At 36.1% G+C, this 17254-nt stretch overlaps 2 protein-coding genes across 2 annotated transcripts; both read right to left on the reverse strand.

The window, feature by feature from the left end:
- Positions 1-2691: 2691 nt before the first annotated feature.
- Positions 2692-4544, reverse strand: LOC148578583 (uncharacterized). The gene is made up of 2 exons (XM_088503111.1): positions 3655-4544; positions 2692-2815 (listed from the first exon to the last, which is right to left on the reverse strand). The coding sequence occupies exons 1-2, from the start codon at positions 4542-4544 to the stop codon at positions 2692-2694; spliced, it is 1014 nt and encodes a 337-aa protein (XP_088359237.1).
- A 188-nt stretch (positions 4545-4732) lies between these two features.
- On the reverse strand, positions 4733-6283 carry LOC148578584 (uncharacterized). The gene has a single exon (XM_088500705.1). The coding sequence runs from the start codon at positions 6281-6283 to the stop codon at positions 4733-4735; it is 1551 nt and encodes a 516-aa protein (XP_088356831.1).
- Between the last annotated feature and the right edge of the window lie 10971 nt (positions 6284-17254).

Consider the following 17254-nt stretch of genomic DNA (forward strand, 5'->3'; position numbering starts at 1 on the left):
ATCTGTATATAAATTTTTTTAAGAACTAAAATGTCTAACAAAGTAAAACTTTAAGAATTGATCTATATATTAATTTTTTTTAAAGATTAAAATGTCTACTTTTAAAATTTTAAAAAACTAATTTAAATAATTACTCAATTTTTTATATTAGACACAAATTTTATATTTATTTTTACTTTTAATATTTTGTATATTCTCTAAATTTATCCACTTCTCTCAACCGTTCCCTCTTTCTCCTTTACTTTCACAAATATGCTGTCATTTGCTTTTTTCCCATGACAACAATTCTCTGCCTCCCTTCCTCCTCCTCTTCCCGTATTTAAGTAATTTACGGTGTTTTCATGTCATCTTACAAATTTAGTCTCTCTAAAGAAGAAAACATTATCACCACCATCATTTTTTGGAGAAGATATAACTACTTTCATAACTTTCTTTTTTTTTTCTTTTTTTTTTATTTTAAATTTATTTTATAATAATCTATATTTAGATTCTGTTGTTTCTGTATTAAAGTTGTTAAAAATATTAGTAATAACAACGCAAATCTTAAAAGAAAAAATAACAAATTGAAGAGGAGTAGTGAATATTTTTTTTTTGGTGACTAAACAAGGAAAGAAACAAAGCAAAAACTATTCTAAATCCGAGCGGATGATCTGTTGGAGATCAACACTAGGTTCAGACCAAATAACATGATTAGAGTTACTCTTGGCACCATATTTAGCCATCCAATCCGCAGCTCTATTTGCTTCTCGGGACACCCATTCAACGTGAACAAGCCAAGGACGAGATAAAAGCTCCTGAATCTTGTGAACCAAATCTGTTACTTCAGATGGATACCCACTTGTAAGCTCATGCATGATGGGCAGAATGTCAAGGCAATCTGTTTCACATATAATATCCCTCAAACCGCAATCCCAAGCTAAAACCAGCCCCCTCCAAGCAGCAAATAATTCACATCTGATTATAGACCAAGGGGGAATGCTTCCAGAGCAGCCCGAAATCCAATCTCCCTTAGAATCTCTAATAATACACCCAAATCCCGCTAAATTTGAATCCATATACAAGCTTGCATCACAATTAACTTTAAAACTATTGCCTACCGGTGGTTCCCAACACAGGCAATTTCGGAGAGACCTAAAGGCATTGCTTCGATTCCTGTAAACCTGTAAGTCCTTGGCGGTAATTCTGGCCAAGGCAACAACCTTATGGTCTGTCCAAGGGTTGTCAGTGTTGAATATGTCATTGCACCTATGTCTCCATACCCACCAAAGCCCTGCACCAAAGGACGTCTCATTGTTAGCCAAGGCCTTCCGAAACCACTCTTCAAGAGCAGTACCAGCCGTCGAGTCCAGGATACTAGGATCCAACATATACCAGATTGCCTTTGATCATTCACAGTCTCTAAGGCAATGCTCCATAGTCTCCTGCGCCTTGTTACATCTCTTACACATATCTGAAGAAGCTAAATGCCGCTTGAATCGAAAGGTCTCAGTTGGTAGAGCATCATGTAAGCTAAGCCACATAGTAAATTTGAACTTCTCTGGAATGTTTATGTTCCACAACCAGTTCCAATTACTGTTGGCATTCCAATTTAATGTTTTCTTTAATAACCATCTGTAACCCTCCCTTGCACTATACTTTTTTGTTGCTGCAGGCCACCACTCCCACTGTGGCTCCAACTCAGTCAAACTAGGATATCTCAGACCACAAATAAACTGCTTAATCTCATGCGGAATAGGCGTGGTAAGACTATCAACCTCCCAAGACACCCCTTTCCACAAGTCAGCCACCATGAAATCTGATTCAGAAATGTGTACATAAGGAACAAGGTTGCAAAGCTTACCAAAAGGAGTCCACTCATCGTACCAAACTGATTTGTGGACATCTCCAATATTCCAATGAAGCCCTTCCTTGAGATGCTCATAGGCACTAACAATGTTCTTCCAGGTAGCCGATGAAGAATTTCTACTGTTTCCGTTCATACCAGATTGATTCCTGAGATATTTATGCTTCAGAACCTGCACCCATATCTTCTCACTATTATTTAGACAATCCCATACCAACTTTCCCAGAAGCGCCATGTTAGCACAGGAAGTATCCCTAATACCCAATCCTCCTGCCTTTTTAGGAGTTATGGCGACCTCCCACATGACCAGAGGCAGCCCTTTTCCAGTCGCTTGGCCTTTCCACAAGAATTGTCTCATCAAGGAATCAATTTTATTACATGCATACTTCGGGAGAAGAGAAATTTGCATTTCATAAACTGGGATAGAGGCCATAACCGATTTAACAAGACAAAGCCTCCCTGCCTTATTCAGTAGGCGTCCTTTCCAACTGGAGAGCTTTCTCGAAATTTTTTCAATAATCTCCTGAGCCGTCTTCCTGGAAGCTCTGGCATGACCGATGTTAATTCCCAGGTATTTACCCAAATCATTGCAGAACCGGATGTTAGAGACCCCTGAGAGAACCTCTTTTCTCCTCTCCGACACCCTCTTGGAACACTGGGCCTTTGACTTATGAAGATTTACCTTTAAACCTGACGCTCTAGAAAACAAGTCCAAACAATGCATGACCTCTATTACTTGAGCTTTTGATGCCTTACAGAAAAGCAAAAGATCATCTGCAAACATCAAATGAGAGAGTCGTGGTCCATTCCTAGAAACCGCAACTGGGTTCCACACACCTTGGGAAACTCTATGAGAGATAAAGCAGGCAAGCATTTCCATACAGAGTACAAATAGATAAGGAGACATATGATCTCCTTGCCTCAACCCTCTCTTCGGATTGAAATTTTGGAGCCTGTTCCCATTCCACAAAACTGCCAACGAAGAGGAAGTCACACAATTCAATATAAGATTAATGGTAGCCTTTGGAAACCCAAACCGGACCAAAGTAGCTTCCAGAAAACGCCAGTCTACCCTGTCATAAGCTTTTTCCAAATCAATCTTGAATGCCATGGTCCCTTTTCGAGACTTGGTGTTCCTCATGAAGTGCATAATCTCTTGAGCAATGATAATATTCTCCGTGGTTCCTCTTCCTGGAATGAACCCTCCTTGCAAAGGACCAATGATCTCCGACAGGAAAGGTCTGAACCTGTTAACTAGAACCTTTGTGACAATTTTATAAATTACATTACATAAGCTAATAGGCCGAAACTCCCGTAAGGAAGAGGGAACTTCCACTTTAGGAATTAGAACAATGAGAGTATCGAAAATAGCCGCATTCAATGGCTCACCCTCAAAGGCTCGCTTGACCAGTCTACACACATCGTTGCTAAGAGAGTCCCAGAACTCTTTGTAGAAAATTGCTTGAAATCCATCTGGCCCTGGGGCTTTAAATGAACTCATGGTCATCACAGCTCTTTTAACCTCTTCAGACGTCACCGGTTCCACTAACTTTTGACAAGCCTCAGTACTAAGAGACGGGCAAGGAAAAGGCCCCATGGCGTCCAGGTCAATATCCTCCCTTGTAGAAAAGAGCTTTTGAAAGAAAGAATTTGCCGCCATTTCTAGAGTCGTAGTCTCCGTGGTCCAAGACCCATCCTCCAAAAATAACCCATGAATTTTGTTCCTCTTTCTCCTGATAACTGTCTGCAGATGAAAAAATTTTGTATTTCTGTCTCCACATCTCACCCATTGTTCTCTAGATTTTTGATACCACAACAACTCTTCTTGAAGAAGGACAGCATTCAGTTCCTGATGCAAAACTTGCTCTTTGATCCTAAGCTGTTGATCCTCCCGACTTTCCAGAGTAATCTGAACGTCATTCAAAAGCCTCTCCAACTCCCTTTTCTTAACAAAAATATTGCCAAAAACTTTTTTATTGAAGCTAGTTGCATCTTTTTGAACCTCCAACAAACATTTAACTACATCCGGAGCTCCTCTATTCCAAGCTGTATCAACAACATTCCTAAAAAGAGGATGAGTCATCCACGCAGCCTGGAATCTGAACGGACGATGGCCCTTGGTAGCCCTCTTTGCCATCTTGCACCTAGTGAATAATGGGCAATGATCAGAGTGAAGGCGCGCCAGCACCTCAGTATAAGCCTCCGGAAACATTAGTCGCCAGTCCTGGTTGATGACTGCTCTATCAAGCTTCTTGGCCACCTGCACCCCACCTTTCACCTTCCTGTACCAAGTGAATCTTCTCCCAATAGCCCCCATATCAAACAGCCCACAATCCTCCAATGTTTCCGCAAATTGTTCTGCTCTGGCAAGTCTAAATTGCCCCCCTCTAACTTCACTCTGCAACAAAATATCATTAAAGTCCCCTAACACAATCCAAGGTCCGTGGATCATATTAGCAATCCTTGTCAAGTCACCCCACAGTTCTTTACGCCGATGTATATGCGGATTAGCATACACCGCACTGCAGTAACTAGATGTATTGCCCATAGTGATTTCAAAACTGATACATTGATCAACTACATCCAATACTCTCACAGAAATATTTGAATTAGAACATAGAACCCAGATACCCCCACTATGACCATTAGCCTCAACAATACCAACACCCTGGTAACCTAGATTATTCCAAAAAGATTTCATCCTCTCGAAAGCAATATGGGTTTCAAACAGAATGAAAAAAGTAGGATGAAATTTATTCGCTAACTCCTTACTATGAACCCGGGCCAATTTATTAGAGGCACCTCTAATATTCCAAAATAGAAAGCTTAAATCTAAATAATCCATAAAATAATTTGTATTGTAAAAAGGACCAACCTCAGCTGAAGTCCCTAACGATATGATGAAGATCCACCATCATATCCCCCTGAGTCTTGCTTGTCCTTGTCCGGTTGTTGCCCGGTTTGTCTGTGTCCCTCCACTGACAACCCTTCCAATTTGCCGATTTGCTGCTTGCTGGTGTCGCCAAGGCAGTCCGGAGTCGACGGCGAATTCTGCAAAGAAGAAGGGCGCAACCTCTTGTGTCCGTTTTTGATAATGGCAGTGAAAGTCGGCACCGCAACGGAGACAGATTTGCCCTTCACCCCTTGCTGTTTGGAAGATGCCATGCGTGCCTTAGATCCGCTAACCGACCCGGTCTTCAGCCCTGATTCGGCTCCTCTCATACGTAGCCCAAAGTCACGGTTCTGGTCCAATTTCTGATTTGAGCGCACCGGCATTTTATCTTTAGATGTTTGTTGGGCTTTGTTTGATTGACTCAATTTTCCTCTCATTTTACCGCTGACCTTGGTCCAGCCAGCCTCATTTTCCAAATGTTGGGATCCCACTTCCTTCCCATGCAACGTATCATCTAATTCCTCCCCAATTTCTGCAACTATCACTGACTCTTTGGGATTGCATCCAAATTCAAAAATTTTCTCTTTTGAAGCTTCCTGTGGCTGCACCAACCGGGCCGCCGTCTCGGTCACTGATGTTTCCTTTCGATCCACCCTTTCCGAATCTATTGGGGTCATTCTGCAGTCAGTTGCTGGATGCCCGAAACAATTGCATTTGTCACAAATAAGGTGTAAGCATTCATACTCCACCTTATATTCAAACTCATCGACAATCACACTCCGGACCACCGGCAAACCAAGATTAATTTGTACGCAAGCCCGAGCAAATTTTCCCCTTTCCGCCAACTTAGTAGCCAGATCCACCTTGACTGGTCTTCCCACAGCAGAAGCGATTCTCATCATGGCTTTATCCTGATAGTACCATATGCTTAAACCAGAGATTCGAATCCAAACCATAGTCTCCCCGAAAGTGTCCTCACAAGGTTTAAAATCCGGTGTCCATGGCTTGACCGCAATATAGTGACCGAAGATCATCCATGGCCCCCCTAGTAAAACCTTCTCTCGATCGTCCATGCGATCAAATTTAACGAGGAAGTACCCAAAACCCACATCCAAGATTTCATATCCACCGGTGATCCTCCATACCCCTTTCAATTTGTGAAACATGGCCGTGTAACTAAGGTTTTTTCCAAGAACCTTAATCACAATTGCTTCCTTGTATGGTTCAGAAAGGATGTTCCTAGCCTCTTCGGAGAAGCAAACTCTTGGAGGCATAGGATCTCCTTGTTTTCCAGTGACCACTGCCATGGAATCCTCATCTAGAGCTTCAGCCCGATTTATCCCTGTGGCTACCGTAGAACCAATAACCTTGTCACGGAACGAAATCTTGGAAGTCACCCTGGAACTAAGGTCGCCCTTACTTGATCCCTCCTTCACACCTGATGCAAACCCTCCCACACTCTCCCCCTTATCTCTTTCGATGGCATGGCCATCTTCTTCACCGTGTTTCACCCTCAAACGCTCTCTCCCGCTCTCTCCTTCTCTCATTCTCTCTGAGTACGGAGTGAGGAGTAGTGAATATAATATTATTAAAATATGGTCTTGATAATAATAATAATAAAAAATATTAATATTTTAATATAATTTTAATTTGTATATTATATTGTGTATTATTTATCAAACAAATGAAAAAAATTATGTATTATTATATTTATTTCTATTTATATATTTATATTTCTATCTTATTTTCTTTCACCCATTAATCAAACACGGGACCCATCAAACACAGCCATGGTGAATAAAGGGGCATGCAACCGAAGAAACAGCCAATTACTAGTCATTACATCCCTGAGTCCCTAATGCACCTACACCTGTATAGTTTTTTCCCACAACAGCTACTCCAACTTATCTTATGTATATATATCTAACAAATATTATTATTTTAAATTAGTACAGTGATACTTGATCGGAAATACTTTACATTTATATTTATATTTATTAAAATTTTATACATATAAATATATATATAAATTAATAAAATTTATTTATTAAAAATAATTTTATTTTTATATTGATTAATTACTTATTAAAATTGTTAAAATTTATTGATCCCAACATTTTTTGCCAAGCTAATATTTGATCATTTTTTGGAAGATAAAAATTGAAACCAAATATTTTTCTTTTTTATTTTATATAATTAGTGATTGTTAAAAATAATTTCAAACACTTGTTTTATATATAACTATTTACAGAATCATTAGTGATAAAGATATAAAACATATTTTGAACGACTAATATCCAGTAAAATATAATTATATTTAGCTACCATAAATTATTAATTTTAATTTATTGTAGTTATATTTTCTCCAATTTTTTTCTAAAGACTTACGTCTATTTATTGCCTAATTTTTTTTTATAAATAAAGATGAACGCGAATTGAATTTGATCGGATATGGTCAAAAACACAAAAATATTTTTAAATATCAGATATTAGATATATCCATAAAAACACAAAAATATTTTTAAACGCTTATTTTTATTAAAAAAATATCAATAAAATTTATTTTTTTTATTTTTTTAAATATGTTTACTTTTAAAGTAATACAACATCTATAATAATTATTAGTTGAAATAAAACAGAAAATGAATATTTACTTATTTATTTCTTTATTTTTGTGAATATGCGGATCGGATATACGAATACCTACACAAAATCTATAATCCGATCCGATTAGTGTGCGGATCTGATCCGATAGCCTTGCGAATCGGATCCATATCCGCAATTTTCGAATCAAATTCGAATAAATACCACGAATATGCAGATCGGAATCGATCCATGAACACCCCTATTTATAAATTAGGCATATCACTTGCGCGAGCTGTACGGTTGAATTTTAGATTTTGGATTTGGGACTCTAAGCAGTCCAAAAATTACAACATGCTTTGAAAATTCAACGGATATAAATTTATGAGTACTTCTTTATATTTAAATAATTTTATATTTAAATTTATTTAAGTGATTTGAGTTACATTTTTTTCTATTTTTTCTCTTTGTTGTGCTTTTTTTTTTCTTCCTCATCATTTTGGATGTTATTTCTTCTTTTTCATTTCGAATGCTATATCTTCTTCTTTTTATTTTTTTTATTTTTCAATTTCATTATCATCATCACTAATAACACCTCTTTCTCTTTTTCCTCTTCTTATTGGAATTTCGTCTCCTCCTTTTTTTTTATCATTTTCCTCCGTCATCATCATGACAATCATCATCGTTATTATCATTGTCTTCTTTTAATACGTATCTTTGTTATCGTTATCATCGAATTTGAATTTATATTGGATAATTTTTGGTTCATTTGGTATTATACAATAATTCTGTTTTGAGCTAATTTTGGATTCATTCGAGACACAAGTATTTCTGAATTCGAATTTATATAATGGACAATTTTCGATTCATTTGGTATTATACAATGGTTTCATTTTGATAATATTTTCGGTTAATTCGAAACGCAGGTGTTTCTGAATTCGAATTTATATAATGGATTATTTTCGATTCATTTAGTATTATACAATAGTTTTGTTTTGATAATATTTTCGATTTATTCGATCACCGCAGAGAATTAGAATCAATAAAGATATTAGCATAATATTAGTGTTGTTGGTAATGACGATAATAATAATGGAGAAAAGGAAAGAAGAAATTAAAGAAATTCAAATAAAAAAACAAGAGGAGGAGAAGAAAAATGAGGAGAAAAAATAAATGTGGTAGTATGATGGTGGCGACGATAACAATAATAAAAAAATATGAAGAAAAAAGAGAAGGAAAAAAGTAAAAACGGAAGAAGGCAGTATAAACTAAATAATTTGGATAAATTTAAATATAAAATTACTTGACCGTGTAACGAGACCTTTAAAGTTATTTATATATTTTTTAAATTATAAAAGTAGAATAAATGACCATTTGTACCCATGAGAGATGAAAACGCTGACATTTGTACCCATGATAGCTTGAAACTAAACTTATACCCATGATAGATGCCCTCTGTGTGACAAAAGTGCCCTGGCTTGGATCTGAGCTTGGTTCGTGGGAATCCGATCCTAGTTGGCACTTCCACCCCCCAAAGCCATATCTGACGTGGATTTGAACGTTTGTATCACAAAAAGTGTGGAAAAAGGAACGACACTTCCCGCGAGAATTAGTCATGCCCTAGCAGAGATTCATCGTCGCCGTTGGTCCATTCGAAGTCGGAGAAGACGACCAGATTACGCCGAATCGAGTAGCGAGCAGAGCCTTGTACCAGTCCTTTCGTCTTCGACATCGAGGAGGTCACTCCCTTTGAAGAACAGAGGTATGTCATTTGCCACTAATGATTAATTTCATATGTCATTGCCACTAGTTAGACATACATTGTTACCTAATCAAACCCTATGAGTAACTTTTTTCCTTCAGAATTGATAGAGAGTAGTTGGTTGAGGGTTTGTATTAGTATCAGTTACAGAGAATGTTTGTTTATTGCTTTGTTTAATTTTACTTCCAGGGATAGCCACCATCCACATAACTCTGTCCATTCATCATAGAGAAAGGTTTGAGAGAGGGCCATGTGGGAAGGTTAGCTACATTGGTGGAGAAGTGACAGAGATAGAGAGGGTAAACGTTGATACCCTCAATAGTTTTTTCATGTCTGACTTGCTGAAGGACATTGGATATACGTCGATTGCTGAGTTTTACTGGCTAGAACCTGGGAAGGGGCTTGATGATGGGTTGAGGTTGCTAAGGGTTGATATGGATGTAGTTAGAATGTATGAGGCAGCCATGAAGAACGGTAACAAAATTAATGTGTATACAGAGCATCCTGTGGATCAGCCTGTGGTAGTTGAGGAGAAGGAATTGACTCCATCAAAGATGAGAAGAAAGGTCTGTCCTAAAAGGGTACCAACTCCAAAGACGACTCCAAAAAGAAGATTAGCAGTAGTGGAAGATGATGACGATGCTAAGATAGCTGGTAATGTCCAAGTTGAGAAGCAGGCCCAAATAAGTGCTGAGGCCCAGCCCATGGAAGAGGCCCATCAAGGGAACAACCCAGCTGATGTTGTTGCCCAAAATGAGGTCAGTCTGACAGTGCCTAACCAGATACCAAATCCAGCACCTTTAGCAACACATGAAGCAATTAAGATTTTCCAACCTCCTCCAACACCTGTCCAACCGAATGAACCACCATCAACTCAGTCCAAACCTTCCCAGCCACCTCTTGAGGTAGAGCAGCAACCATCCCAAACTCATGGGATATACCCAGTTCCTCCCCCTGAAGACAATATATCTGAAGCTTTCCAGCCTATTGAGCATGACCAGCAACCTTCCCACACTGATGAGACAGACCAAGTCACTCCCTCTCAGGCCAATGTCTCTGAACCTATTGCACCTGAATAGCTCACCTGAACCATCGTATGCAAATACTGCCTCCAGGTGTGCTCAGTATATTATTAGAGCTTTTTATAATTCATGTGCCACATTTTAATTAGTACATATTTTACGTAGGCTGGTCATAACAACCGAAGCTGTAAGAAGAGAAATGAAGCAATGGGTGAAGGGAGTGCTGCACCCCAAGTCCCTGCAAGTGATGAGGATGAGGATATGCTGGCTGAAATGTACTATGAGGAGACATTAGAAGCTGCAAAGGCTGAAGCAGCAGCAAATGAAGTAGGAAACGGTTCCCCAACAACTCAACCTGCACATGTTAGTTCATTGCGTTATTCATTTCCTTAATTACACTTGTTTAATCACTCATACATTTGATTTGGTTGTTATTTGGAATCCAGCAACCGCCCTCGATGCCACCACCAGCAAGCACACAGCCCCAGACTCCAACAACCACTGAAGCAGCCAAGAAACAACCTAAAAGGAGAAGTGTCAAGCGACCCCCCTCCCGACTGCACATACACCACAAGCATCTACACCATCTCCCAAGAATGCATCCACAACCTCTTCCACACACAACTCTCAAACAACTCCAAATTCACTACAAAGTGCTAGTGTAGGGACAACCACATGGTTCATGCAGTTCATGCCAACACCTGGTGTGGCTGCAAGTTCTAGAGGCCGAGGCACAGCTGTTAGAGGCAGAGGTGAAGGAAGAGGTCAAGGCATGAGAGGTGCATCAAGCGGGGCCAAATATGGTGTCTCGAGCGGGAGCAGTAACTCAACACCAATGTCATAGACTGTATTTTGACTGTATTTTGCTATTTTGATGTAATCAACATTGCTGATACACTACTTATAGTTGGGTACTGGTTGGTTTAGTTTACTATTTTGGTGTAAGCAACAGTGCTATTTTGGTTGTTCTGACTGTGTTTTGCTATTTTTGCTGTAATCAATTATGTTTTTTTGTTATGCATTTTCATGGTCAGTCCACCTGTTGATTTAGCTATGCTGGTTTTCAGGTTATGCTTTAAGTTGCAAAATCTATGTATAACTGTTCCTCACTCTGTTATGGAACAAGATTATCATTTTTCGAACATCACCTTCTTCTGATTTTATAATTCATTACCACAACCATTAGGTTTTTATGTCACAGATTCAGCTTAATTATGTTTCTTTAAGTAGAAAACATAGATTCATGTGCATATCCAACTGTCTAGCAATAAAATTTATCAAAAGAAACTTACATGGCAGCAACAGATTCAAAGTGTCTATGTCAAGATAAGGAAATACATTCACTCTCTCATGATTTACAAAGACCCTAACTCCATACAAATTTTATATTTTCATTATGAAATACATCTCACCCATCAAACAAAATGCAACCCCAACGCAATCCATAAAAGTAACACTCTAATTTCCCTAATTTCACCTCTAATTTCATCCCCAAATTTGTCTATCTTTCTCGCCAGGATTGATGGTGCTTGCTGATTTTTCCCAGGTTCAGTGACAGTGAACTCATCATCATGCCTCGCATAAGAAATCTCTGAATGTCTTCTGGCCAAACATCTTGCTATGCCCTCCCATCCTTCTTCGACTTCATCAACCCATACAAAGTATTTGCAGTCTCTTGTCTGACAAAACAAAACAAACGCACCCATTGGTCAACTTAAATTCAAAGAAAACTTTCTCACCTGAACTCCAACAGCGTCTGGCCATTACCGCCCATAGAGGATATCTGATGAATCATCTATTAGGGTTCGTAATGGTGCCAGACTCCATCAATGCAACCTCTCTGCCACAGAAGCATCTGCCGTCCAGCTTCTTCGCCTTCATCTTCTTCGAACTTGAAGAACTACTGCGACTGCCATCATTTGCAGCAGAGTTAAATCTGCGCAAAGACATTGCGGGAGTTACGAGCTAATTCTTTATCACCGTGGGTGCACTTCACACTCAATAAAATTCAACAAGCATCGATTTTCTGGAGCATGGTTTGTATTAGGGGGGGGGGGGAAGCTACCTAGGGTTTCGATTTTATGCGTTCAACCTTCCCCCCTCTCATATACCAACGTTCAAATCCATGTCAAATATGGCTTTGGGGGGTGGGAGTATCACTTAGGATCGGATTCCCACGAACCAAGCTCAGATCCAAGTCAGGGCACTTTTGTCACACGGAGGGCATCTATCATAGGTATAAGTTTAGTTTCAAGCTACTATGAGTACAAATGTCAGCGTTTTCATCTCTCATGGGTACAAATGATCATTTATTCTATAAAAGTATGTGAAAGTGTAACCGATAAACATCATGAACAAAAGTAATGCTCTTACAGGTAATAAAATCACAGTGGGCCACATGGTCAATATTGCCAGAAAATCTTTTTGCATTAGGATAAAGTGATAATAGGTATGATTTGTGCCGATTATTTTTGGAACTGAAATTCGAATTAAAATTTAATATTATATTTAATGATTAGATATTTAAATTAAAATTTTAATTTTACGATATAAAATTTTAATTTTTTAATATTTTTAAAAAATAAAAATAAAAACAAAAATTTTAATAATATTTTTTTAATAATTAAAAATACTTTAATAAATATTTTTATTTTATTTTTATATTTATTTTAAATTAAATAAAATATTAAAATATAATTTAATTTTTATCTCTCAATTTTAATTTTTTTTAAATACAGTCTAATAATTTACTCATTTAAACGTTTGAACGTTTAAATATTATATGCAACAACCCATTTAAATATGAACTCAATGATAACACTTCCTTTATATGTGCAATTAAAGAGCTTCAGGCTAATCCAAGTGACTTCCGAGTAAAACACGTTTTGAGAGAAGCCAATTTCAGTGCCGACGTTCTAGCCAAGCATGCCCATAATCTTCCGGCAGGACTCCACCGTTTTGTTTTGCCTCCCCCCTTTCTAGTACCAACAATTGAAGCTGATAAGAGGCAAAGGGTGTTTGCCAGAATAATAAATGCCTAATTAGTGTTTTTTGTTTTGGGCCTCTGCCCCCTTCTCAATAAAAAAACATATGAACTCAAGGCAATTGACACTTCCTCATCACGGTTAAGAAACACTTTCTTTTTCTTAAATAAATTTGTGGTCTATATAAAATGTTCCAATTTTTTAAGCTTTATAAAATTTTATGTTTAATTTTGGTTTCGAAAATAATTCGTCATATCACTAATAGATCAAAACTAAAATATAAATTTTAAATTTTACTAAACCAAAACTAAAAAAAATTATAGAAATAAAAATTTTATTTAATTTTTTCTTTTTACTGTATTTTTTTTCGTAAATAAACTTTTAAAATGTATTTCATTTGACTTTTTTTTCTCACATAATTAATAATTCTTTTATTTAACTATATTTAACTATTTTAGGTTATGAATTATTTTTACCGTTCTAATATAATATACTTTTCATTATATATATATATATATATATATATTGTGTATAAAAGGATGAAAGATTTAATGTACAAATTTTTATTTCTAAGTGTAATTCATAAAAATATATATTTTTTTATTTCTAAAAGTTAAACTCAATATTACTTTGTTAAAATACAAAGTATTTAACATCTTAACCAATATATATATATACGGCGGTGTGGATATTGTTCGTTTTAATATTTTGAGTTTCGCAATTTTATTCTCAATAATAAAAATTATGGTAATAAAATCTATTATACCACTTACCAAAATGTATCCAAAAGATATTCATATTTTTATAAGGTATATTTGATTTTCTTTTTTGATGTGGGATTTTACATTATACACATTTAGTAAATAAAATAATGGGTTAATAATTCAAAATTTTAAATCAATATGAGCAAAAACTTAACTAGATACTTCCAGAAGTTATTGCTATGGGAAGTCTAACTATGTCGCATCCATTCCCTTGAAAAGGGTTTGACTAGGTGGCTTAGAACCGAACACAAAATAAGACTTTTAGACTTAAAACAATCTACCAATCCTTGCTTAGTAATTTTGAACCTCTTGACTAAGACGTGAAAGTGGAGAGGTCCGAAAAGGATCAAATATTTCATTTGGCTTATTGTGCATAAAGTCGTTCTTACAAATATTGAGAGAAAAAGAAAACATTTATCAAATTCAGCTATCTGCTCAAGATACATTGAACATAATGAAATTACTCTCTATGTCATTCATGATTGTTCATTTGCAAAATGTGTTTGGTAATTCATGAGGCCCCATGAAGTAACTCGTGACTTCTTTAGATTAGACCTAGGAGATTGGATGATAAACAATTTATCCAATAATCATGATTAGGCAGTTCTATTTGAAGTAACAATCTCTTCTCTTTGGTACCATAATTTTTTTTTTTTGTTTTTTAAGGAAAGAATATTTTCCTAGTTACAACTTCTAAATCGGCTAAAGTTTGTAGTATTGAAATTCTAAATGTTATAAGAAGTAATATTCTTTCCAACAAATTCTTAGGGGAGGAAGCTCGATTGATTCGGTGAATTTTCTCTTCAAATTAAAGGATATTACCAAGTTAAATGTTGATGGTTCCCTCTTATCCCATCCTAATGGTACTACTTGTGGTGGAGTTTTCTGACATCATCATTAAAGATATATGACTGGGTTCTTTTGTAGCTTGGGGAGTTGCTCAATCTTACATACGAAACTTTAGAGAATTGTAAAAGAACTTCAAGTGGTCAGTCCAAACAACTTTCACCACTTGTGATGGAGTCAAATTTTTGAGTGGCTATACATCTTATTAAGAAGGATGTCCTACAATCTATTCATGCAAACCACTTCTAATTGATATTGAAAATCTGGTAAAGAGGTTGCAGATTGTTGATTGGCACCATGCCTTGCGTGAAGCAAATAGTGTTGCTGACGTTCTTGCTAAAAAAGGACAACACCTCCCAGTTGATCTTCATTTGTTCTACCGTCCCCTTTTAAACATTGTGCAAGTTTTGGCATGGGATCACTCTAATACTTTTAGATTGACAGTACACAGTAGACTAGTTTTGTTTTAGTTTAATTACTCTGTTGATCCCTATAGTTTTACTAAATTTATAATTAGGACTCTATAATTTTTTTTTTCAATTGAGTTTTTATACTACTTTTAATTTTGTAATTAGATCTTTTCTAGTGTAAAAAAATCTTAGAATTAACTGAATATTTTTCTACAAATTGAAGCTATCCACAATTAAGAACCTAATTAAATATTTAACCATATATTTTTTAGGAGAAGTATTCCATTAATTTTAACACTTTGACATAAAAAGAACCTAATTACAAAATTAAAAGTAGTGTAAAGATTCAATTAAAAAAATATAAAATATAAATACAAATTTAATAAAATTATAAAAATTAATACAACAATTAAATTTTTTATTTTTTTTCTCTATGTTCTTGGGTCCTTGACCCCTTCATTCTAGAAAAAAAAAATGTATAATAATAGCGTGATTTTTATAGTTCTTTTTTTCTATTTAAATTTTAAACAAAATAATGATAGACTTATAAATAGTATTTATGGATAAAATTTTAGTAACAATTCATCTGAATAAAATGATTGGCATTTTAAATTATATGAATGTCTTAGACAGAAATAAGTTATATATCTATTTTAAATAATTTTGTAAATTGAATCAAGTCAATTTAATAGTATGTAACTTAGTAAATCGAAAGATGCTAGTTCGATTTGCTAGAGCAAAATCACACATTTAAAGCAAGGAAAAAATTATTGGAAACATTTCAAATACATTGGGAAGTATCGGTGCACCAATTGTTTTAACCGTTGATTTCAATTAATATATATTATATATATTTTTTATAAGTCAGATCAACGGTTAAAACAACTGGTGCACCAGTACTCTCAGTGCACTTGAAATGTTTCCAAAACTATTTAACAAGTCTAAGGTAAATCGTAGGGCCTTCTTCGATTTGTCTTCGTATTTTCTTGCTGGATTGATTATATTGCATCCCATCTACTGATGTCAATGGGGCAGGACGGGGGCGGAGAATGCCTTCCTGCTCCCCATCCCCGCCCTTAGATTTACTCCCCGTCCCCGTTCCCGTCCCCATTTTTCGCCGTGAGGGAATATTGCTCTCCATCCCCATTTCTCACAGGACCCCATTCTCTGCGGGGACCCATTCCCTATTTATCTGATAGTTCTAACTAATTATTAATTTCCATATGAATAGAGGTGTAAGTATCCATTCTATACAAAAACAACAAGATTTATACAAAAAGTATAAACGACAAGATGGTGACTTCTTTTGAAATGACGCAGTGGGGAGACGCAATGGCGAGCCAGAGGACAGAGAAGTGGACAAGGTGGAAGACGCAGCAACAGAGAGGAGAAAGGACACGAAGACAGAGTTACGGAAAGAAACGCCGCAAATAGAGAGCACGACACGGTGAGGATCATGGCACGGTGAGGTGTGACGATGCGGTGAGAAGAGAGAGTGGCGAGATGATGGCTGCAAAGAGGTTGGATGGAGTATGGACAGCGTTAGGAATTTCTAAATTGAAGAAGAGTTATGCAAATAATGATTAGGAGTTTTGGATTTCTATATATATAATAAACTATTAAGGACAATTCAGTAAATTTATGAATTTCGGGGATTAGCGATCTCCGCTCGAGTTCCCGCACTTACTTTGGGGAAATTTTGTCTCCCGTTCCCATCCCACAGAGAAAATTTTCCAGAGTCAGATCTCATTCGGAGCAGTCCCTGTAGAGATCCTCGTGTCTCGAGGAGTTTTGCCATCTCTAATCCCATCTCATATATAGAGTAAGAATTTTGTGGGCCATTGTAATAACTATGGGTGTCAACTTTTAAGAGGAAGAAACATATATATTATAAGAAAGATTTATAAATAAAAGATTATATACTAAAAATTAAATTTAGATAATTGAATAATTATTAATTATATATGTTTATTTTTTAATTACATTTTATCTATTTATAATAATTTAAACAAAACTTACTTTTACTTTTATATTAATGTATTTTCTGTTTTGGACAATTATTTTGAAATAAACGGATTAAAATTATATATATGTGTATATTTCATTGTTTATATTCATTGTTCTTTTAATGTCAGTTACTTCAGTTT

This window comes from Arachis ipaensis, chromosome B1 (assembly GCF_059453495.1).
Source record: "Arachis ipaensis isolate K30076 ecotype BB chromosome B1, ASM5945349v1, whole genome shotgun sequence".
In the NCBI taxonomy this organism is placed as follows: domain Eukaryota; kingdom Viridiplantae; phylum Streptophyta; class Magnoliopsida; order Fabales; family Fabaceae; genus Arachis; species Arachis ipaensis.